The 26,353-nt window shown below is 37.7% G+C and overlaps 1 protein-coding gene across 8 annotated transcripts in view; it reads right to left on the reverse strand.

Annotated features, from left to right (window-relative positions):
* The window catches only part of diaph2 (diaphanous-related formin 2), a 647,336-nt gene that overhangs the window by 404,265 nt on the left and 216,718 nt on the right, over positions 1 to 26,353 (reverse strand). For all 8 annotated transcript variants that reach the window (XM_057849926.1, XM_057849922.1, XM_057849923.1 and 5 more), the window contains 4 exons: positions 22,456 to 22,592; positions 13,546 to 13,654; positions 7,689 to 7,799; positions 4,161 to 4,273 (listed from right to left, as the gene is read on the reverse strand). In XM_057849926.1, the coding sequence (XP_057705909.1) occupies positions 4,161 to 4,273; positions 7,689 to 7,799; positions 13,546 to 13,654; positions 22,456 to 22,592 (470 nt within the window). The remainder of the gene's footprint in view (positions 1 to 4,160; positions 4,274 to 7,688; positions 7,800 to 13,545; positions 13,655 to 22,455; positions 22,593 to 26,353) is intronic.

Raw genomic sequence — 26,353 nt, forward strand, 5'->3', positions numbered from 1 at the left:
GTGGCATGGTGTGGACTGACTAAATTAAAAAGAAAATAACAATAAAACAAACCAAAAAAAAGTAATACAATGAATAAATTAATCAATTAATAAAGGGCACTGTCCACAATAAAAACCTGTCTAAGAGCGGCCGGAAAAAAAGTATATGTCTAATAAATGTAGGGCATTTTGTGCTTTTTGGTGGACATATTAACAAAAAACACAATAAGGAAATCTTGATTAATAAGCTTTCTTTGAGTTTCCCAGGGTTTGGGACACTCGAAGTGGGGTTTTAAAAATTCCTGCTTCGCCTAAATGATATTTCAAAATGGTTTGGTGTGCAACCGTTACTAAAAGATCGAACTTCACATGTTCCTGCAAAAAAATGTGTAATAAACAAGTTTGCGAGGTACATCCGCTCTACTTCCGAATTTCTGCTTGAGACTTCCGTTTTACACTTTCTCCATCCAAAACAACAGTGGAGCTGGAGTAACATTGTTCACCAAAATTCCTCAAAAAAGACAATTTGGAAATACCGCATGCATCTGCCATCATCACGGACAAAATGTTCATGAAAGCAGATGTGGAAACAAGCATGTGCTACCACAAAGACTGTGTTTATGTAGTCATGATTCCACTGGTGTTATGGAAGGTACACTGCTGGCCAAAAGTATCGGCACCTATGTAATTCCGTCAGATAATGCTCAATTTCTACCAGAAAATGATTGCAATTACAAATGCTTCAGCAGTACTATTGTCAGGCCCCAGGCTGGGCAAGTGTGTGGGTGTGTCTGTCATCCAATTACAGGCCCAGCACCTGATGGGTGGAGTGACGGCAGCTGCCAGCAATCACCATCACCAGCCTACTTAAGCCAGCCAGAGCTCCACCACGTCGCTGGATCGTCTCTTTCAGTTCACTGTTAGTGCCCTCTCGCGTTTTGAATATTTCTGTGTGGACTCAACTTATCATCGACTTATTTGCTTTGTTCCAGGATTTCGCCTAGGCCTCTTGTTATTGGTACCTTTGCCCGGAATCTTCACGCCACAGACTCCACAGCCCTGCGAACAATAAACTGCTTGAACTCAGATCCATGTTCCCTCTTGTGCCTGTTTTGAGGGTTCTCAGCCCACGATCTTAACAACTATATTCATTTTTTTTTTTGCTTGCAATGAAAAAACACAAAAGAGAATGAAAACAAAATAAATCATTATCATTTTACACAAATCTCCAAAAATGGGCCGGACAAAAGTATTGCCACCCTCAGCCTAATAATTGGTAGCACAACCTTTAGACAAAATAACTGCGAACAACGGCTTCCGGTATCCATCAATAAGTTTCTTGAAGTGCTCTGCTGGAATTTTAGATCATTCTTCTTTGGCCAACTCCTCCAGGTCCCTGAGATTTGAAGGGTGCCTTCTCCAAACTTCCATTTTCAGATCTCTCCACAGGTGTTCTGTGGGATTGAAGTCTGGACTCATTGCTGGCCACTTTAGAAGTCTCCAGTGCTTTCTCTCAAACCATTATCTAGTGGTTTTTAAGTGTGTTTTGGGTGATTGTCCTGCAAGAAGACCCATGACCTCTGAGGGAGACCCAGCTTTCTCACACTTGGCCCAACATTATGCTGCAAAATTTGTTGGTAGTCTTCAGACTTTATCATGCCATGCACACGGTAAAGCAGTCCAGTGCCAGAGGTAGCAAAGCAACCCCAAAACATCTGGGAACCTCCACCATGTTTGACTGTGAGGACCGTGTTCTTTTCTTTCATGGCCTCGGTTTTTTTTGGGTTTTTATTTTTTTTCCCCCTGTCCAAAAAGCTTTACTTTTGTCTCATCTGATCAAAGAACAACAACATGTTTTTGGCTTCCTGAGGTAAGTTTTAGCAAACTCCAGCCTGCCTTTTTTATGTCTCTGGGTCAGAAGTAGGGTCTTCCCGGGTATCCTACCATTGAGTCCCTTTTTATTCAGATGCCGAGGAATAGTACGGGTTGACCATGTTGTACCCTCAGACTGCAGGACAGCTTGAACTTGTTTGGATGTTAGTCGAGGTTCTTTATCCACTGTCCGTCCGCACAATCTTTGGTTGAAATCTCTCGTTAATGTTTCTTTTCCGTCCACACCGAGGCTAGCCACAGTGACATGGGCTTTACACCTATTGATTACACTGTGCACGGTAGAAACAGGAACATTCAGGTCTTTGGAGATGGACTTGTAGCCTTCAGATTGCCCATGCTTCCTCACAATGTTGCTTCTCAAGTCCTCAGACAGTTCTGTGGTCTTCTTCTTTTCTCCATGCTCAATGTGGTACACACAAGGACCCAGGACAGAGGTTGAGTCAACTTTAATCCATTTTAACTAGCTGCAAGTGTAATTTAGTTATTCCCACCACCTGTTATGTGCCACAGGTAAGTAACAGTACTGATACACTTATTACAAATTAGAGAAGCATCACATAATTTTTCAAAGGGTGCCAATACTTTTGTCCTGCCCATTTTTGGAGTTTTGTGTAAAATGATAATGATTTAAATTTTTTCCCCCATTTTCTTTAGTGTTTTTTAATTGCAAGCAAAAAAAAAAAAAAAAAAAAAAAAAAAAAAGAAGAAGATATTAATACCAAAGCATTTGTAATTGCAATCATTTTCTGGGAGAAATTGAGCATTATCTGGCTTAATTGCAGGGACGCCAATACTTTTGGCCAGCAGTTTGTGTTCTTCCTATCCTTGCATTTTCATGAGTCCGGTGCATAAAAAATACCCAAGCTACAATCTTGCAAATGAAACGACTTGTTGTTGTTGTTGTTGTTAATATTGTTATTATTATGAATATTATTTACTACAACTACTGTACTGCCTTGGTTGCAACACATCCTATCTGCTGCTAGCCTGTTGCTAATCAATACGTGTAGGATGCCACAATGATGTAAATGCATAAATGCAAGTGTTACAAGTTTTTTGTCCGTGGAAAATGCTGGTAGGCAAGGGAAGATAAATTGATGTGCCTCACAGCAACAATAACTGTACGTCGATGGACATACATTGAGACTATGTGGATTCTACTTTGATTATAAATAGCTGGACTTATGTTTCACCTTCTTTAATATTGTTCTAATAATGTTTTATAAATTTTAGAGAAAAAGATTTATTGATCTGATTTGCACATGCACTAGTCACTTCATTTTGGTCACTCAAGTGGTCGACATATCAATCTACACCTCATGTCAACACAGGCTGAAAGGTAGTTGTAATATTGTCCACAAATGATCAATAAGGAAGAAATATACAATATTTCATGTCGATCCTGAGGTTTAAATCACATCCTTAACTTATTGTCTGCAGCTGGTTTCGATTTAAGGCCTATGGTGAGGTAGATCCACACTGACGCTTTGAAGCTGGATGCTGTTCAAAACGTTCCACTTCCAACCATATCTATAAGCGCTTCCAGGAGTTCACGCACAGCACAGAAAGTCTCGGAGTCTAATCTATGTCGTGCTGAATCCATTTTTGGAGATTCCATGAGTTCCTCTGGTTTGACTTTGCAGTTTTAAGTTTGTCAACACACTGCTTACTTCAACTGCACTTTATGTTGATCTGTCTAAACGAGAAGTTTGGAGCAGAAATCATCAAAGATGGCGCAGCCCACGTTTTGCTCAGGAAACTTGTCGATAAAAAAAAAATAATAATAATAATGAAAAAAAAAGATCCAAGGGGCAACCTTCAGGGTTTGGAAATGCAGTATGGGGTTATTGCCACTGGAGGCTGGCCTTAAAACAGAGTGATCCTTTATACACCACCATTATAAAGTGCCTAGTTTCACCACCAAAATAAGTGGTTTAATGCCTGGTATAAACTTTAAATTTGGACTGTGGACAATTATTTGGGATTTGCTGTTAAGAAGAACCATGAGTAACACTTTTAGAGCAAAATCAACATGAAGCATGAGGAAAAGAAAGTGAGGCGGGGAAGGTGAGAAACATGAGCATATGTGCCCAACCTACCCAGCTGCAGAGAGAGAGATTAATATTGTTAGAGGCTCAAATCCCTCTCTAATGAAGCAATCACAAGGGAAGTTCAGTCAATCAATGTCATCACGTTGAGTCACGCTTGCTGCCACAGCAGCATCAACGGTCATTCCTATAATTCACAGAGAGTGGCAGAAAGAACACAACAGGGGAAAAAAAGGATATTCCATCTCGGCCCGGATGTCATCCAGGCGATGGGAGAGTTCGATGGAGTCCTCCTCTTTATTTTCATTGAACACCTTGAGCTGGATGTCCAGCTCCTCCGTCTCTTTGAGTTCCTGGAATGAGTTAGGTGAACTATTAAATTAATGTCCATAACAACCACATTTTATTTATTTATTTAGTGGTAGTGTTATTGGATTGAAAAATACTCAGAGACTCAGAAACACAATGTTCATGTTTTCTATCAGATTACAGAATCAGATTTAGACAAGTGATTGGCTCATGTAATGTTTTTGACTTCCAAAGTTTACTGCAATCCAACGCCACAAATGAGCCAATTGTGATTGAAATACAGTGCATCTGTTTCCAGTGATTTTTGGGGATATGCGTATTGTGTTTTACAGCTGGGAAGTCTCTGGAGCCTAATATTCATTTATTTATCATTATTATTATATTTTTATTCAAATTGATTCAAATTTGGTATGCTTGTTCACAACTGTTAGGTCCCTTATAAGATCGGAAATGACTGTTGAAAATTGTGCAGTATGCAGTTAAAAAATTCCATCCATCCATCCATTTTCTTTCGCTTATCAAGTTTTGAAAATGGCCATGAACAAGCTGAATGTTCCTTTGACCCTCTGAATAGTGCAAATTCTTTAACACCTGTTCAATTCATGGGGATTGTGGGAGCTCTCGTTTGAAATGTCAGCAGTGGAGCTGAAAGCAAGAGACAGTGCCAAATATAGCCTAATTTCTGCAGGTGTACACCATCCGGTATCATGTTTTTAAGGCCCATCTGTCTGAAGCCAAGCTGGTTCACAGGGAGTGGGCATGATGGCTCAAGGAGATACAGTAGAGGAAATAAGCAATGCACTCAAGACTATTAGAGCAAAGATGTTGTTATTTAGTTTTGACCCCCTGAACTGAAACATTTGATAACGTTTATTTATTTATTTATTTTGTTTTTTAAATCAATTGAGTACTATATTTTAAAAATAACCGCTTATACATATACACACATATATATATATACATATACACACATATATATATATATATATATATATATATATATATATATATATATATATATATAGTGCATAAGTTTTAGGCAGGTGTGAAAAAATGCTGTAAACTAAGAATGCTTTCAAAAATGGAAGTGTTAATAGTTTATTTTCATCAATTAACAAAATGCAGTGAATGAACACAAGAGAAATCTAAATCAAATCAATATTTGGTGTGGCCACCCTTTGCCTTCAAAACAGCATCAATTCTTCTAGGTACACTTGCACACAGTTTTTGAAGGAACTCGGCTGGTAGGTTGTTCCAAACATCTTGGAGAACTAACCACAGATCTTCTGTGGATGTAGGCTTCCTCAAATCCTTCTGTCTCTTCATGAAATCCCAGACAAGACTCGATGATGTCGAGATCAGGGCTCTGTGGGGGCCATACCATCACTTCCAGGACTTCTTGTTCTTCTTTACGCGGAATATAGTTCTTAATGACATTGGATGTATGTTTGGGGTCGTTGTCATGCTGCAGAATAAATTTCGGGCCAATCATACGCCTCCCTGATGGTATTGCATGATGGATAAGTATCTGCCTGTATTTCTCAGCATTGAGGACACCATTAATCCTGACCAAATCTCCAACTCCATTTGCAGAAATGCAGCCCCAAACTTGCAAGGAACTTCCACCATGCTTCACTGTTGCCAGCAGACACTCATTATTGTACCGCCCTTCGGCGAACAAACTGCCTTCTGCTACAGCCAAATATTTCAAATTTTGACTAATCAGTCCAGAGCACCTGCTGCCATTTTTCTGCACCCCAGTCCCTATGTTTTCGTGCATAGTTGAGTCGCTTGGCCTTGTTTCCATGTCGGAGGTATGGCTTTTTGGCTGCAACTCTTCCATGAAGACCACTTCTGGCCAGACCTCTCCGGACAGTAGATGGGTGTACCTGGGCCCCACTGGTTTCTGCCAGTTCTGAGCTGATGGCACTGCTGGTCAACTTCCGATTTCGAAGGGAAATAAGCTTGAGGTGTTTTTCATCTGCTGCACTAAGTTTCCTTGGCCGACCACTGCGTCTACGATCCTCAATGTTGCCTGTTTCTTTGTGCTTCTTCAAAAGAGCTTGAACAGCACATTTTGAAATCCCAGTCTGCTTTGAAATCTTTGTCTGGGAAAGACCTTGCTGATGCAGTATAACTACCTTGTGTCTTGTTGCTGTGCTCAGTCTTGCCATGGTGTACAAACTGTGACATGATACTGTCTTCCACAACCTCACCTTGGTAGCAGAGTTTGGCTGTTCCTCACCCAGTTTTAAGCCTCCTACACAGCTGTTTCTGTTTTAGTTAATGACTGTGTTTCAACCTACATGTGACGTTGATGATCATTAGCACCTGTTTCGTATAATTGGTTGATCATACACCTGACTATAATCCTACAAAATCCCTGACTCTGTGCAAGTGTACCTAAAAGAATTGATGCTGGTTTGAAGGCAAAGGGTAGTAACTCCAAATATGGATTTGATTTAAATGTTTCTTTCGTTCACTCACTTTGCATTTTGTAAATTGATAAAAATAAACAATCATTGTTTATATTTTTGAAAGCATTCTTAGTTTACATCATTTTTTTCACACCTGCCTAAAACTTTTGCACAGTTTTTTATATATATATATATATATATATATATATATATATATATATATATATATATATATATATATATATATATATATATATATATATATATATATATATATATATATATATATATATATATATATATATAATATATATACTGGACTGTCTCAGGAAATTAGAATACACAATATTCTAATTTTTTTCCTGAGACAGTCAGGAAATTAGAATATTGTGTATTCTAATTTCCTGAGACAGTCCTGTATATATACACAGGACTGTCTCAAAAAATTAGAATATTGTGTATTCTAATTTCCTGAGACAGTCCAGTATATATATATAATATACACACTGTGATTTCTGCATCGCGACCCTTGTTATATAACCATGTTTCACCCATAAAATCCCCCAAAAATCCGGCTGTGGCTATTCACAGCTGTGTTTTGACACTCAGTGATACATGCTACATGGAGTTTTGGGATCAAAACAAGGTACGGTAAGTATGCGATAATATATTGTTAAAATCATGGAGTTTTAATCATGCTCTATCATGCTCTCATAAAATGCTAGTCATAAAAAAATGAATATTCATTACAAATCAAAAACTCCATCTTGACTCCAAAGTGAAATAATCTATAACAGGGTTCATTCGCCAAATTCGGATCGCGAGGCTACCTATCCTGCGTTTTCCACGTCTACCTCGTCCAACACACCTGAATCAAATGATTAGGCTCATTATCAGGCTTCTGCAGAGCTTGCTAATTACATAATTATTTGATTAAGGTATGTTAGCGGAGAGAGACATGGAAAACATAGCTAAATAGGTGGCCTCGACATCCAGATTTGGTGAACCCTGAATGCAGCCACATGAAATTTTGATAACTCACCGGGAGGATCTTTTTGAGGCCACATCTTAAGAACTCATTCCGCAGATGTATCCGGAAGTCCAAGTCATCCGGGGAGGTAACAAGCGCGTTGATGAGCTGCATGCAAGCAACCTGTGGAGTATACAAAAGCAAAAAGCATGGGTAAATTCTTATGGTAAATGGAATTATGCTTGTTTGGTGCCTTTCCACTTGCAAGGCATTCAAAGTGCTTTACACTACATCCCCTTCCACCTTCTGGTGACGCAGCACCAGGAGCAATTTATAGTTCATTATCTTGCTCAAGGATACCCAGGCAAGTTCATCAGGGTGAAGAATTTGACCCAAAACCTTTGGGTTTGGGAGCAACTACTCTATCTCTGAGCCACGCCACCTCCAAATGAAGAATATGTGTCTGTTACACCTATTGTGTTGGTGAAAAATCAGTGTTTTTTATTATTATTATTTTCATGTTGTGTTCCTGTTCTATCACTGTGATCAATGTCAATGGCAAAAGGAAAGTAGCAGTGGATGAAGAGTGAAAAAAGAAGACGAAAAGGTGAAAAGTCTGCTTCTAGGGTGTGGATTATTAATGGATTTATTGGCGGGGGGGGGGGGGGGTGCTTCGGTATGTGGGGTTTACTTGGAAATCGTTGATCAATTCTAATGAGCACTAAGGTGTTTTAAGGGAAAATACCATGGATAAGACAGTTTTCCTTGGACAGCCAATCAATAGTGGGCTGAAGAATTCCCATGGATGCTGAAAGCTGTCTTTGGAAAACCTTGACCTGAACCATTGGCTTAGATGTGCCGTTAAGTGGTCAAAACTAATGCATACACTTAGCTGATGAGATGGTCCATCTAAACGCCATAATCTGTCAGTCAATGTCAGAACTCCAGAAGTCCAGTATTTTAATAGAACATGTTATGTTTCAACAACCTATTTCCACTTTGCTGGGTCGCCTGTGTTTCAAGTAGCACACATAATTTTTATTAGACCCTGGATAAAAGTTGTCGAGCTAGAAGTTGGGCTATTTATCTACACAACTAACGGTCAGTCCAGTTGGTGTTCATTAGAGAGAGTGTGTAAAATATTTATTTATTGATTTAAATAAATAATAATATAATATAATAGATTAGATCCTCAGTAATTTATTTGTAGCAAAGCTGAAGTATTTACCAGCTTTGGCTCCTTAATTCTTCTACTAGACCCATTCCCTTCAGCTTTATAGATGCTGTGTTAGCTCTGCAGGCAATTTATGTTGCGGCCACTTTGAATACACAGTTGTTTCATATATCATACTAAAGGTCATTTCAGCTAATTAGTAGCAATAGAAGGAGATGTAGGCCTACATTTGACCACGATTGGGCAACTATTTGGACAGCCAGCACAATGCAGCCATTAAAATGGTTACCTAAATTCCAACTCATTTTGTTTAAATATATAAATAATATAATCACTGTATTTTTCACCCACGTTACACGTATGAAAGCAAATAAAAGCAATATATTTATTTTGTTTGATCCTATTTCTGTACAGAATGCAGCAGCGTTGACAACATGTCACCATAAATAAGATAAAATAAACTGCTTACTCTTTACGTGCAGGAATTTTACACTTACCCGAATACACCACAGAGTGTGTACATAAAAGAACCTCAACTAGAAAACCTTCACAGAGTTCATGTGAGCGAGGAAAGCCAGCTCATAAAATATTCTGTTTCTTCTCTCGCATACACATCGAGTCTCAAACATTCCTTGGCCATAAGTAGTACCATAAAATTTAAATGGTTTGAAAGTGAAAGTACTCGGTTGAGAAATACATGTTGGTAACAAAGACTTTTTTTTAACACTGAAATTAAATGGGTCTGCTTTTGTAGCTTTTAAAGGGGAAAAATATGGAAAATCTGGCATTGTAGACATATTGTTGGGTCTCTCATGTCAAACGTGAGTTAAAAACTAAAATAAAATTATGGGGCTTTTAATTACAGAAATTTAAAATGTAGTTGCTCCTGGCAATTTAGGATATCGGCAACTAAATAATAAATATAACTCCAATTTTAGATACATGCAATGTTATTTTGAACAGTTAACGTCGCAGTTATAGATACCGAGAAGACGACAACATCATATTGTAAAATTAGGATTAGAAGTGAATTACGGAAACACTAAATAATAATAATAATAATATATTAAATTAGAATTTGAATTACAAACTGTACAACACCGTAGAGATCAAAAACTAGAATTACTGGCAGTGTTTAAATTCCAACATATAACTAGGCCTGCAAGCAGGACTGAACGGGCCCTCGCAATCTAGCGCAACTCGGACGTCACGCAACTCGGACAGTGTGCAGGTCAGGGTGGTGGCAGAGCGTCCTCTCTAATCATCTCATTAGAACCTAACATGCTCGAAAGTCGCCTCTTTACATTCACACACCTATGAGATAAAAACCCCTATTGGAGAGAGTACTACAAAAAAGGAGCGAATACAGGGTCATCACGGCAACAGACAGAGACATGTGGACATGGGCCGTAAAATACTGGACTGTCTCAGGAAATTAGAATACACAATATTCTAATTTTTTGAGACAGTCCTGTGTATATATACAGGACTGTCTCAGGAAATTAGAATACACAATATTCTAATTTCCTGACTGTCTCAGGAAATTAGAATAAACTCGTTAGCATGTTCTTTATGCTATAGGTACCTGAATAACTCTTAATAGATATGTTACATTAACATACCGGTCACGTTTGCATTTGGTTGTTCATGCATCATGTAACATTGACATACTGTACACTTATTCAGCATGTTGTTCTCTATTGTATTTTTATTTTAAATTGCCTTTCAAGATGACTTAGCTATTCTATGTGTTGGATTTGATCAAGTAAATTTCCCCCCACAATGCGACTTATACTCCAGTGCGACTAATATACGTTTTTTTCTTCTTTGTTGGGCATTTTATGGCTGGTGCGACTTACAGTGCTGCTCAAAAGTTTGTGAACCCCCTCAACATTTTGGAATTTTCTATTATTTCAACCTGATTTCCTAATCAATCAATTCAGTAGTTTTTTTTGTTTTTGTTTGTTTTTTTAACAGTTGTGTTGTCGAGACTAAATTAAAAAGAGTTTTCATCAACTGATGTAGGTGCAAAATTGAACTGTTTGGTCACAACCAAAACCGCTATGTCTGGCGAAAAGTCAACACTGCATACCACCAAAAGAACCTTCTCCCAACAGTGAAGCATGGAGGTGGGAATGTCAAGATCTGGGCTTGCTTTTCATCCTCAGGACCTGGACAACTCCACATAGTCCAGGGAATCATGAATTCTGAGGAATATTGTCAAATCCTAGAACATAACCTGACGCCATCTGTTTTGAAGTTAAAGCTTGGCAGAAGGTGGATCATGCAACATGATAATGATCCAAAGCATTCCAGCAATACAACCAAGGAATGGCTGAAAAAGAAGAAGATTCGTGTTCTGGACTGGCCCAGTCAAAGTCCTGACCTAAATCCCATTGAAATGCTGTGGCGGGACCTGAAGCGAGCAGTTCATGCCAGACGCCCATCAAACCTCTCTCAACTGACTGCGTTCTGCAAGGAAGAATGGGCAAAAATCCCCCAAAGTAGATGTGAGAGGCTGATTAGTCACTACAGAAACCGTTTGGTTGAGGTAATCTCTGCAAAAGGAGGCGCAATATCCTATTAACTGAAGGGGTTCACATACTTTTGCACACATGATAGCTGAGTTTTTCTTAAATCAACCACTTTTGTTAAATAAAGAATGACAATATAACTATTTCTTTTGTTTCAGTCCATTATTTGGAATGTCAGTATTGTGGATTTGGGTATAACTTAACATTTAATAAGGTTATTTTAGTTTTTTTTTTTTACAAAAAATCTGACCATCGCTGTGGGGTTCACAAACTTTCGAGCAGCACTGTATACTCAGGTGTGACTTATAGTCCGAAAAATACGGTAATTGAAAATAATGTACTGCTGTTCCTGCTGAGTGTGTATTTTCAGAAGATGAGTGATGTCCTTGTACACTCTACAATTATGTCCTTGTCTGTCAGTGTTCATTCCAAACTTTTTATTCACAGTATTTATTTATGTATTTATTTATTAAGGAACTAAAACTTTTGAAGTTTTAAATTTGTCTGTGTTTTCGTTGACTAAATCGAGACGAAGACGAACACATTTTAAAATGACTAAAATATGACTAAAACTAATAAGTATTTCATCCAAAAGACTAAGACAAAAAATAAAAGGGCTGCCAAAAACAAAACTGGGAATAATTCATAATATGTCTATTTTATGCATTAAATGTTATAACAAAGGACTGGTTGGTCAGGGAAATATATTTAATTCACAGAAAGCATTTTAATAGACTTAACACTGGGTGCAAATAGTGCAATATTAATGTGAACGTTTAAAGAAATAAGACCCGCATTGTCAAAGAAAGTCAGATCTTTATACTCGTAGCCATGTTAGCAATTTGCTGCAAGAAGTCTCCAGCTGTACAGACCCGGCTGTCAAAAGAAGTCATTCTGTAAGTAATTACCCTCTTTGGATATACGGAAATATGTATTGACTTTGTTTGCTTTTACTGCTGTTTATCCTCTTCTGTTAGTGTACACTTGTAAAAACATAAAAATAAAAAAAATAAATAAATTAAAAAAAGAGCTCTTTTTTGTTGTCCTTTTAAACAAAGGCAATCTGAGACCTTGAGGGAGAAAAAAGTGAAAGATAACAGAACGACAACAAACGACTAACAAAACAAGTAAAGTATGTGAGAACAAGGAGAAAATATTTTTTTTTGAAAAAGAGGAGAGCAGCATGGAATAAAAAAATAGCTCATGGAAGTCTCTGGTCTTAATTAAAGAGGCATCGGCGATGAAGCTCTGGGCGTCATATTCAATATTACCCAGCAATCATATCTCATCATGTGCTCAAGGCACTGTGGGCTAGACAAGTGGACTGAAGACATCACTGCTGTCATTTTCATTCCTCCCCTTAAAATTGTCTTAATGACAAAATCAAACCTGATTTGCTGAAACAATATGGTGCCAGGTTCCTGCTGCCTTTTAAATGCCACAAAAATCAAATGATGGAGAGACTACACTGTGCTTTTCACAGATGTGCCCACTAATACACATACTTATTTAGAAAAAATAAATAAATAAATTTAAGGCAGGGGTGCCCAAGTGCGGTCCTCGAGACCTTTTATCCTGCTTGTTTTTTCCATGTCTCCCTCCTCCAACACACCCGAATCAAATAATAACAATCGTTATTAGGCTCCTGCAGCGCTTGCTGATGAGCTGATTATTTGACTCAGATGTGTTAAAGGAGGGGGACATGGAAAACAAGCCGGATATGGGCTCTCGAGGATCGGACTTCGGCACCCTTGATTTAATGGGTCGTTTCCCAAAAAGACCAAGTGATTAAATTGAAATGAAGTCAAAATTACCTCAAGTCTTGTTTGTTTGTGTCCAAACACATATTTAGTTTTATGTCAGCTATAATTATGACTGATTTTGTACAATGTGCTGATTTTTTTTTTTTTTTTTTTTTTTTTTTTTTGTCAAGCTGTGGGTTCTTGTGTAACACGCAATAATATTTCTCAGTTGCCACTGCATTAAAAATATTTTGCTTTGCCATTAATGTGAAAACGATGTTTGTGGAACTTGCAAAACTAGTGTCGATCGATAGTATAATAAATGCCCACCACATGTCTCTTTGGGTTTGACTTCCAGTAAACTCCTGTTTGGAACTCAGCTACAGTTTATTTAGTTTGAAATACAATGTAGATGAAAAAGCAGTTGCTGTGTGTTTAAATATGTACTGTAACTATACAGTATTTATGGGAATGCTAACCTGAAGTTGCTGAGCATCATGATTCTCCAGTCCTTCCACAATTGGGGCAAATCTTTCTTTATTGTTCCGCTCTGCTGCAATTGTCATGGCTGCCAGAATCTTATCCAGGCTGAAAGAAGACAAAGGAACAGGATTGGAGGGGTCAAAAACACTTTCATCATCTCACTCAGAGCACATTTGTTGACATATTTAAAGTCAAAGACTTTAGAATTTAGGTAGAGTCTATTTTTTTAGGTCTTGTAGCATCCAAATGTGCTCTTGTGAAACTTTTTAATGCATACAATAAATGTGTATTTGGGATGAGTTGTTAGGGCAATTGTGTTTCAGAGGCTTTCTGAGCAGAGGAAAGATGCCAACTAACTAATTGTCAACATTCTATAGCACGATATACTATAGGATATACTCAATGAGAATAAAGGCAAAGTAAAGGACCTTCACTGGTTCGAGGCAGTTTATCGTAACAGAAACGCATCTATTTCGGCATAATACAAATTGCACTTCTTGGGTTTTCTTCGGGTTAATCTGATCACATTGCTATCTTGTAACTGTCAATGATATCGATGATGATGACAATAAACAACAACAATAAATGAACCTATCAGCCTGATTTTAATTGTACTGTTTTTATGGTTAAAACTATAAACAAAGTAGTTGCTCTCTAAGCAAAGGTTTGCCCTATAGGTTTCCTGCACATGTAGAGTAAAAGTTTTCACTCACAAGACCAGACTAGTTTTTAAGTCACTTGAGAGAACACTTCAAAACAGACCAGATAGATGTGCTCAAGTTGTTGCCTTTTTTTTTTTTTTTTTCAATGGTGTCTGCTAAACATGAGTCAAAGTCACAGCATTTGCTGGCAAAAGAAGACAAAATTGTGTTGCTGTCACTTGCTACAAGGTAGCTACTGTACCATCACATGAAATATGCCTTCAGTGGTGAGTCCAACATGTTCTCTGTTTGTTACTTAAGAGTTTGAGTGCATTTTAATTTAAATATAATCAGCTCTATGCAAAATTATGTCAATGCCAATAATTCTGAATCCAAATAACACTTTCCTGTGGTAAATGTTTGACACATGGCACAAAGGCCCTTTTAAAAGTGCAAGAAAAATGTGTTTACTTTAATTTGGGATTTTTTTTTTTCCCTTCACCCCCAAAACCCTGCAAAAACATTGTATTCCTTTAAAGCAGGGGTCCCCAAACCTTTTCCTGTGGGGGGTACATAACTTTTCCCTTCTCTGATGAGGGGCCGGGGTCAGTTTTTGGCAGAAAAAGTCACGATTTCAGGAGTGCCTGAATGTGAAAAATTATCGTTTTTCAGAAAGCCACAATCAAATTTGCCTGGCACGGCCAGACTGTTCTCCCTGTGTTTTTCAAACACTGAGAGTATAGTCTGGGACCCAGCCCATTAACGGCCTCTCGAGCAAGTACAAAATCAATAGACAAATCAGATTCGTTTATTTGTGTGACGTGTTCTTAACGAGCAACGTCACTCTTCCGCGTCCGAAGTCGTCTCCACAACAACACAGATGGTGAACAGGAGAGCTGAGAATATGTTCCAATCCACGGTAAAATCAGTTTTAAATGAACAAAAACACATCGACACAAGTCATTGACAACAGTCTGTCTCGCGCTAGCCATGTTGAATAAGCTCCACTCTCCTCGTATGTTTACTTCCGCGCACAAGTCCCTCGTCCCGCCCGTCACTGATTGGTCCACTCCGCTGTCTGTTTGCTGTAGCTTGCTCCGCCCTGGAAATTGTATCCGCTTAATGGTGGCCAGACTCAATAGCTGGAACAGCGGTGAGTCTGGAGTACTAGGCTAAAATTAAATAACCCTTTCTGGATTCTTCACGGAACAAAAGTAAATAAAACAAAAATAATAATAATATAATATAATAATAATAACAATATTAATTGAATAGATAATAACCAAATAACCCTCTCTGAGTTCTTCACAGAAAAAGGCCAGGAAATAAATAACACTATTGAGAAAGGAAAAAAAAAAAAAAAATCAAAATGCTCTCTGGTATTGTTCAGGGGGCCGGACCAAATGTGAAGGCGGGCCATATCTGGCCTCCGGGCGGTAGTTTGGGGAGCTCTGCTTTAAAGGGAACCTCGGATTTAAGGACTTATAGGCTCTAATAAGCCACAATTGTTTTCATTTACTAAAATGTTATAAGAAATACATAAAATATTGCCATTGACTTAAAAATCTATAACATTTAGTTAGAAGTGTGCAATGGAGGATCAGGGTGATGACGTAGATTGTCACTGTCACTAGATGAACACTACCAGTGCTCTGAAATTCCTTCCACGCGGCGAGACGTCCAACACATGCGCAAATCGGCTAAAAGAGGCAACCACTTACTGCTTGTGTTTTTATTGAGTCATTTTTTTACCTTTTCATTGCATCAAAATACTTTTTGCATGTGTTTCCCTCTCATACTTTTAAGCATTGTGTTTTCTTGTGGTAGCTTTAAAGCAGATTGTTGATCTGTTGACCACATTAGTCACGTAGCATATTTAAACCATCCTTATTTGATATTACTACGCTTAAGTGTTTTCTTAAGGCATCCTTAGTATGTGCTGTTTGTATGCATCCAAACAAAATAAGCTGAAAGTGCAGGGACTACCCTGTTTTGTACTTTGGGGGTCAAATTCGCCTCTTGCAGGACGTTTCGCCCGTCTTTCCTGTTTATTATGCTCTAGCTTCTCGTTTTGTGCCCCTTTCAGGTTCAAATTGAAAGGGTTGAATAGCTGCCATGTTTATGTGTCTAGAGTCATACTCTGGAAGCCCGGCAGCGTAACCATGTGACATCACCGCCTTGTGACGTCAATAACAATGGCGACCTACTAGTTAAACTAACTTTACAAATTGCATAAAAACAAAAACATCAAGAGTTTATCTTTTAAGAATTAAAAGCCTTTCTATCCGTGGATCCCTTTAAGGAAGGTTTGATTTTGACATTGTTTGGTCATGTTGGCCATTTGTAGGGCTTCTTTTAAAAGATGAATTGTCCCACTGATGCTAATTTTTTAACAGATTTGAACATTGTATGCTAGGTATGTGATTGGAGACCACAATTATGATAAGGTGTGACTACAGGAAATTATGCGATTGTATTGTCGAGTCTGTCATAAAAGATTATGCAGCAAGGTAATCCTTATTTAAGTATTTATTGGAATATGAAAATGTTGGGGCACATCTGACAATTTTCAATATTTTGTTATATAAATCATTGGTTGTATGGATCAGTAATGTCAGGTAAACTTTTTATATTGTAGACACATTAATATTTCAGAAGTGGAGAAAAAAACATTTTATATATGGCGGAAAACACAGACAAGGCTGAAAAAAACAGTTTCTGCTCTTGCACCCCTCTTTATAATAAACGGTTGTATTTTAAGCCAAAATAAATGTTGCGTTTGATAGAGCACTATGTCTGTCTATATGCTGCACTATTTTTAATTTGTCCGTTTTACCCTGCAAATTCCCATTTACAGACGTCGCGCAGCCACTTTTGTTTCAACCTAGCCATAATAAGAAGGGAAGTAATCGTATTTATTATTCGAAATGTCTGTCATTTTTAGCATAGAATCATTAATTAATGTCTAATATTTAGCCTAAAAAATAAAATAAAAATAAAAAACCTAAAAAATTATTCACTTGCATATTTTAAACTTCTAAACAAATGATGTCGCAATAAAAAAATGTGCGTCTATAAATAAGTCACGGATATCTACCTCATAACTATCGCTTAATTGTATTTTTTTCGTTACTGTCACATTTTCCCCAGTATTTTAGATGATAAATAATCGATCCAAACAAATAAAAAAAAAAAAAAAAAAATTTTTAAAAGATTTTAAAGGGTAAATAAATTCAAATGAAAATCTCGACCACTCCTTGATGTCTGCGATTTCTGCATCGCAACCCTTGTTATATTACCATGTTTCACCATAAAATCCCCCAAAAATCTGGCTGTGGCCATTCACAGCTGTGTCTTGACACTCGGTGATACATGCTACATGGAGTTTTGGGATCAAAATAAGGTAAGTACGCGATAATATCTTGTTAAAATCCTGACGTTTTTAATTCTGCTCTCGCATGCTCTCACCTCCAGTTAGGGTTTTGCTGTTTAATTATTATTATTATTTTTTTTTTTTAATGCCTTCCTGTTCAAAAATGTTCTTCCCCCAGAAAATTGAGATTTTTAGCTTTCCAATGGTGTAACACACATGCATATGTATAGGACAATTTTGAAATTTGGCCAAATTGGGGGTCTCAGAGCGGAACTTCAAGTCACCTGAGTTTTTTCCGCCTTATGTATATTTTTAATGCCACTGTACCTTCTGTGACTATTTTGAAACAATGAAATTGTGACGCTTTCATAATTCATCGTCTTTTGAGCATGTCATCATATGCCGAGACAAATGATGAGTAAAATTTTACATGTGATGTCGAAAGGATTGTACGTCGATGCAAACGTATGTTGAGGTACCGCTGTATTTACTTATGTGTTACTTTCAGGATGTACTTTCGTGATGGTGGCTTGTTATTTGATATAACATTATTGTCAAATACAGTATATTGTGTTTCTAATATACTTGGCAGATAGATTCTATTTCTGACAGTGATGAGGAAAAACAATGCTAAATTGATGACTGATGCTAAATTCCATGATGTAGTTTTGTTATGGTGACTTGTTATTTGATATAAGATTCTTGTCAAATTTAATGTGTTTCTAACATATTTGGCAGATAGATTCTGTTTCTGATAGTGACTGGGAAAAAATGCTAAATTGATGACTGATGCTAAATTGCGGTATTTGAAGTTTTCACCATTTCAATCTGTCTGCATAAACCGTGGGTGCAAAGACCTGTCTTAAATGCAGCTCTTAATGTTGATCTTTTATTGTTCGATCTTAATGGTAATATGATCCATTTATAATAATAACGATAATAATCCCAATTTGTCACAATTAGTCACGGTTTGATTTGTTACCGTATTACTCAAAATATATCAGTGGAATTATCTTTGGAGGGTCAGGGATGTGTCACACAATGCTAGAGTGAATTTGGAGGTATGTTGTCACACAAAAATCGACATCAGAGGTGTCATTTTCATTTTAGTCCAACCCCACATGAAACAAACAAAAAAAAACAAAAAACTATGTAAGTATGTGGCAAACGACACTGAGTAGATCAACAGAGAAAAGGGAGCACTCAGCACATTGCATCATCTGTCCAAAGTTAAGAAGCCACCTCAATTACATTGTGAGATCGTCTACCCATGTACTGCTACAAAGACAGAAGGGTGAGCATACACTGTCCCCCGTTTTTTATGAGAATGTGCCACTCAGTGGGAGACCATAAGGAATTGGCAGATATTTTGTTGTTTATCCAAAATTCCCCTTCCAATTTATTGTCCTAGGGACACTCAAGAACTTATAAACACAGCAGTGAGGGATCTTATCATCTTCATCTTCTTTGAATCTGTTTGTCAAATATAATGTTTTAGAAACAGACTAGCTGTTTCACTACTGACAGAATCATTTTTTACACTAATGTCTCAAACTGAGAACACAATAAACAACTTTCACTGTTATTTCCAATTTTAAAAACAAACTTCAGAATTGCACAGTTGGTTGCACAGCACATTTAATGACTGAGGGATCACTGACTACATGATTGTATCAAACCAACTAAAGGCAAAAGCAAACCCTTGGGAGAGTAACAATTTATAGTGTAAACAAACATGAATGGAAATCAGCTTTTGCTTGCATTTCCCCAGCTATCTACTTTGAGAAAATATTAAGGAAGAAAAAAAAACAAGCATTGTCAAGTTGTGGCGGAGTCAATGTTGGAAATGTGGACTCTACACACTGCCAAAATAGTCAAGGGGTGATGAAATCAAATACCTCAAAAACCTATTATGTAATCATGTTGTTTGTTTCTTTAAGTAACCCAGGTGTGACAAACTATTTATTTATTCATTTATTTATAAAACTGAGCGCTACAGTTGAAGCCGAACGTCTAAAGTCAAACAAAATTTTTCCTGTTTCAGGTCAGTCTGGGTTACCGAAAGTATTTAATTTTATTATTAGACACATTATTGAGAGAGAGAATTTTCTTAAGAATTGTATATTGTTTTCTTTGAGGTCAAAAGTTGACACACACAAACCGTACTGTCTTTAAACAACATGGAGAAGCTTTGGAAACTCCTGATAGGTTGGCCGACAAAATGTGAGCTAACTAATGGCACACCTTAGGATGTATTTAAGACCTTCGGCCACATCTCAAACATTCTATTTTCTTGTTTGAAATCATGGGAGCAAGCATTGCATCTTAACTTCAAGGATATATAAGTTTGTTAAAGGGGTCCACGAATAGAAAGACTTGTAGTTCTTAATAGATAAACGTTATTTAGTTTAACTAGTAGTTTGCCATTGTCGTTGACGTCGCAGGGCAGTGACGTCACATGGTTACCCAGAATATGACATGACTCTAGCGACATAAACATGTCATCACTTCAACCCTTTCAATCTGAACCCGAGAAGAACATTTATGAGCATGACAGCACCGTAAATATTTCACAAAACGAGCAGCAAAAGCAAAATGAACAGGAAAGACGGGATAAGACCAGAACAGAGCAGGAAAAAAAACAAGTGTTTTGCCATAATGTGCTACACCGGCGAAATGTCTTACATGAGGTGAATTTGACACCCAAAGTAATACCCTGCGCTTTCAGCTTGTTTTGTTAAGATGCGTACAGACAGAACATACTAAAGATGCCTTAAGAAAATAATTAAACGTAGTAATATCAAATAAGGGGGGGTTTAAATATGCTAGACTAATGTGGTCAACAAATCAACAATCTGCTTTAAAGCTACCACAAGAAAACACAATGCTTAAAAGTATGAGAGGGAAACACATCCAAAAATAATTTTGAGAAAATGAAAAGGTAATAAAAGACTCAATAAAAACACAAATAATCGCCACCTTTGTCTGATGAGCGCATGTGTTCGCTGTCTCGCCGCGTAGAAGGAATTGCAGTGACCCAGTAGTATTTGTCGAGTGTCAGTGACAATCTATGTCATCTCCCCGAGTGTCCATTGCGCGCTTAAAACATGTCGCCCTTCGTAGGACAAAACATGTATGAAATATTATAGATTTTTAAATCATTGGCAATATTATATGTGTTTCTCATAACATATTTTAATAAAAGAGAACAATTGTGGCTTATTACAGCCTACAAGTCTTTAAATCTGAGGTTCCCTTTAAAACTAAAGACAAAACAAATGGTTCCTTACAGAACGGCCACCTTTGTCAAAAGTATCCCACATTTAATTGACCTGCCAAATGAATTTATGTCTCACCCATAGTCTATGTCCGTGGTTCTTAACCTTGCTAAAGGTACCAAAACCCACAAGTTTCACATGTGGATTCACCGAACCCTTCATAATTAGATAATCAAGCATTTTTGTTCCTAATTCAAAACCAATATATCTAAGCTAGCAAACTAATAATTTAGCGAATTCCCGTTCAGAATTCTTCAAATTTTGTCAGCATGTTTTATAAACAGGTCAAAATCTAAGTATGTTGTACTCCTTTATACCGAGTGCAAGTCAACCTTCCACTGAGCAAACCACTTCCTCCTGCCATCAGATCAAGGACGATCAGTCAAAAAAGAAATTGAATACGCCTGTCAATTGGGAGTAAACCAGTCCAAAACCTGGTTAAAAAAAACACTTTGCCTAGATTTAACAAGTGTACGAAAATAGGGCTCTGCATTTCTTAAACCTTGCCGAACCCCTTAGACTTACTCACCGAACCCCTGGGGTTCGATCAAACCCGGGTTAAGAACCACTGGTCTATGTAATTGGGCATGAGCTTCTCCAATCTGGAAAACTTGGTACAGATATATAAAGCAGATAAAACGGTGTTGACTTACTGTTGACTTAAGTTTCAGTTCAGCATTGATACAGTTAATACTGTATGTTGTCAGAAATGGTAGGGATAAATGTGCCAACATATCTTCTGTCAGAGAACCTGATTATTCACTGATAAATTGCAGCCTGTTGACCTCAACCAACTTATACTTATTTTAAGACTGTTTCAAATACAAAAAAATAAATAAATAAAAGACAATCACATGGATTTCTGAGGCCCATTTTGCCTATTATTGAGGAAGAACAGAAATACAGAGGACCCGTACCACACCCGTCAACTGCTTTGGGTGGAAAGAAAGTCAACAGTGGGTCAGACGCATTAGGTAAAATTCAAAGGTGCTAAAATGCCATTCATAGCTGCAAAAAGCAGCAAAAATAAATTACTCATTTTCCAAATTGTTGTTTTAATATTGATTTGCTCTTTTGAGCCAGCCAGGTTATACATATTTTCTGAAAAAAAAGATGAGTGTGATGTTAGAAAAAGCATCACTTAGGCCAGGGGTGAGCAAACCGGTCATCAAGGGCCGTAATGGGTCCTGGTCTTTGTTCCAACTGATCCTAACACAGACAGTTTAACCAATGAGGTTTCGGCTGAAACAAGAAGCACCTAACTGTGATCAACTGATTGTGCTTGCAAGACACAATATTTGGTAAAAAGGTCTCCTCTTGATGGGTTGGAACAGAAACATGCACCCACTGTGTCCCTTTGTGGAATAACTTGCCCACCCCTAACTTAGGCATTAGCATTTGTGCGAGAGAGTTCACTGTGATGACAGATAATGAAATGTTGTTTCTAGAAGAAAAAGATTCTCTTAGGCTCATTAAGTTGAACAAACCCTTTCATGGAGGGACTACTACCATAGAAAATATTCACAGGCATTGAGTTCTCAGTTTCACGTCACTTGATGTTGGAAATGACCTCATTACCAATTAATTGAAATTGGATGAGTGATCGGGTCTTACATGTTTTCTTCACCAATGATACAGAAAGCCGACAGGATCTTGACAGTCTCGGTCATCATGCCGGTCTGTTTGGGGTCGACGGATCGCGCCAGTAACAACAGACTGCGCTCATCACCCAGGATTCTTTGCAGCCCATACTGTCAAAAGAGTGAAAACAAGGAGATGGATAAGGGGGAACAATGTCTAGTGGGTGTAAATTAAGCAGAGCTTTCAAAGATGTCAACTAGCACTAGACTAAATCATTAAAGACAGTGCCATACAAAAGTTAGGGCAATCTGGGTATGTCGGACCTTTTTCATTGCATTGTATGTATCTTGAACTTTAATATACCATACTGTAGTCTTCAACTAACGGCCAGAAAAATGTACTCAATTATACGATAAGAGGAACAGGCATTATTCAGGGTAAGCGATATACAGCATTTCAACAAATGTATTGTTAAAATAATGGTGAAACAAGGGGTTAACAGATCGATATACGGCAATAATCCAGACCATGCTGAGGGGTTTTCTTCAAATACTCTGGTTTTCTAGCACACCTCAAAAATACATGTGAGGCTGATTGGAACATCCAAATTGTCCCTAGGTAGGAATGGGAGCATGAATGGTTGATTGTTTAAACCAGTAATGTCAAATGTAGGCTGTAACCGGCCCAAAAGGGGGTCTAATCTGGCCCATGGGGTTTTCTGCCTGTCAGGCATGGTTTGGTTCATTCATACAGTACATTCAGAACGCACGTGTGCACTGCGCGTTTACGCAAGCGCCATACAACTTGTGATTAGTATGAGTGCCAGGGATGCACACATTGCGCTGAGCAAAGTAAACTGTGTGTATGGCTTTGGTTTGTGTGTGAGTGCATGCGTGGCATCGGGTAATAATATTGTTTGTTCAGCAATTCCGTGTACATATCTGCATGTTACAAACAAATATGTGAAGTTGCATGTTAACTGAAGTGTTTCTATGCATGGCACTGATGTGGTACATGTCAATGTGTATAACACAAACCATACCAAAACTTTTTGTTGCATACATTTACCAGGCAGGGGGATGTCTTCGCTTTAAACCAGAAAAGTTCCCAATTTAGTTCGCGGAGCGCAATGACTCAAGTAGAACTCAAGATTTCAAGATGGACACAAAATTAGCATACGTAATTGTTTCATCATTTCTATCATTTGACGATACGGTGAACTGATAATGGTTGGATAGAACAAGTTGTTTTATAACTGTGATCCACTGAGATCTGTAAGTCGCACATATGTAAATAAAACACTGATGTATTGTTGCATTGTGAGTACTCATTTATAGGAATATCATACCTGTTATGTATATTTATTATTTCCAAAATGGATGGGAAAGTATAATATGGATGTAAACTTATTTGGTTAAAAATATACTGGTCCTCCCCACTTGAGATCTAATTGGCATGAATGTGACCTGTGAATAGGGGTGCACGATATCCATTTTTTGTAACCGATACCGATATCGATAATTTTCTGCTCCTAAATGCTGATACCGATACGATAACTAATAATATGAATATAATTTTTAAATGTATATTCACCTGACTTTTTGAACACCTGTAGGTCAAAAATACTGTTGGTTGATTCAGCATAGATTTTGCCTTTGACCGAACCAAAATTTTTATGATGACATGAACATTATTATAATGAAAAAAAGAAAGACAAGAACAGTTTGACTTCAGATAAAGTGTTCATATTATTTTTTTTTTCAAATAAATATAATTTGAGTCAATCACATTCAATCAGTCAATATCATTGACGATGTGTTCGCCTGAATGATTAGCACTGATCTGAAACTAACAAACATACACATAACAGGTATTGTGCTTTGTCAGCAGATAAAACATTTGGTACAACAGGAGAGGAGACTTGTGGTCTTGGTCTATGAAACAACTTTCTTAACCTATTAATTATAGGACAGCAAGCCTACCAATAACCAAAAGGCCTCTCAAGAACTTGGAAACATAACACTGTAAAATGCAAACATTTGCTAATTGCCATAATAAGGTTTATAACTCAGTGAAGGAAAAATACAGCCTCTAGAATAGTAACAAAACTTTGCATACTGGCAAAACAGGAGTGGAAACAAACGCACACATCCCAATTCGACACCGTGCCAAAAATAGTATTAATAGGCCCAATAACATATTTTGTTATAGGATTTATTGGGATGACGTCATAATTCCTATTATTGGACCGATAATTATCGTGCACCTCTACCTGTGAACCAACTTGAGTTTGGCATGCCTTGAATATACAGTGTGTGTTCTTTGATTAGCTGGTAACCAGTTCTGGTAACCCACCTCCTGCCCCTAGTCAGCCAGGTTGAGCACCTCCATAAACCTCATGAGAATTAATGTGTGCAGATAATGAAAGTACAGTGATCCCTCGTTTTTCGTGGCTGATGGGGACTCCCCAGTGCTATAATCGAAAATCTGTGAGGTTGAGGCAGAACTTATTTACATAAAAAAAAGAATAACGCTTAGAATATATAATTATAATAATTATATAATAATAATTATAATAAACACTTTATTGATTGAGTCCGCTCAAATCCACTCACACTGCTCACTTAAGCACACACAATGACTCACCACAACACACTACCAGTATTGTTTAAAAGCTCAACGAGCTCATAGATTCGGCGACTTTCAAGGTAGGTGTTCCCAAGCTTCTATGGCAAGATCAAAGCTTCAGAGCTGTCAATCATCGTTTCCTTTAACAAGCAGCTGCTTGGTGAGCAAGAAAAGCAGCAGGAGGTAGAGGTGAGAGGTTGTATGTGATCGGATCGGGACATCTCTATAAAGTATTGCATATATTTTTTTTTTGTTGTTGAAAAAAACATGCGGTGCACTGAGGGCATGAAGTTTGAAGCGCGAAGAAGCGAGGGATCACTGTATTATCAAATGGTCAGACTTCACACGTAATTCTTCATGAAAGATTTTTTATGGGCACAGTGGTATGAAAATCTGAATCTGGTATCTGAACCTTTTGGAATTTCTCGCATTTCTGCATTCAATCTCCATCAAATATGATCTGTTCTTTTTCAAAATCAAACAGATGAAAAAAATGTTTTGCTATAACTAAAACCACCCAAACATTTATAGGTTTTCATATTTTAATGAGGACAGTATGCAACAATGACAGAAGGGAGAAAAATAAGTAAGTGAACCATAGCATTTAATATTTTGTGCCCCCCTTTCGCAGCAATAACTTCAACCAGACGCTTCCTGTAGCTGCAGATCAGTCTGGCACAGTGATCAGGACTAATCTTGACCAATTCTTTTCAACAAAACTGCTGTAGTTCAGTCAGATTCCTGGGATGTCTGGCATGAACCGCGGTCTTTAGATCGTGCCACAGCATCTCAATGGGGTTGAAGTCTGGACTTGGCCACTCCAGAACATGTATTTTGTTCTTCTGAAACAATTCTGAAGTTGATTTACTTCTATGTTCTGGATCCCCTTTTTAACTTCAACTGTCTGACAGCCTCAGGTTTTCCTGCAAAACATCCCGATAAACTTTTGAATTCATTCTTCCATTGATGATTGCAAGTGTTCCATGCCCTGAGGCAGCAAAACAGCTGCAAATCATGATGCTCTCTCCACCATATTTCACGGTGGGGATGAGGTGTTGATGTTGTTGAGCGGCCATTTTTCCTCAACACATAACGTTGTGTGTTACTCCCAAATGATTCAACTTCGGTTTCATCAGTCCACAAAATATTTTGACAAAACTTATGTGGAGTGTCAAAGTGCCTTTTTGTGAACATTAAACGAGCAACAATATATATTTTTAGACAGCATTTGCTTTCTCCGTGGAGCCCTCCCATGAACACCATTCTTGGCCATAGTTTTACATATAGTTGATGTGTGCACAGA

Source organism: Corythoichthys intestinalis, chromosome 11 (genome assembly GCF_030265065.1).
Source record: "Corythoichthys intestinalis isolate RoL2023-P3 chromosome 11, ASM3026506v1, whole genome shotgun sequence".
Lineage (NCBI taxonomy): Eukaryota > Metazoa > Chordata > Actinopteri > Syngnathiformes > Syngnathidae > Corythoichthys > Corythoichthys intestinalis.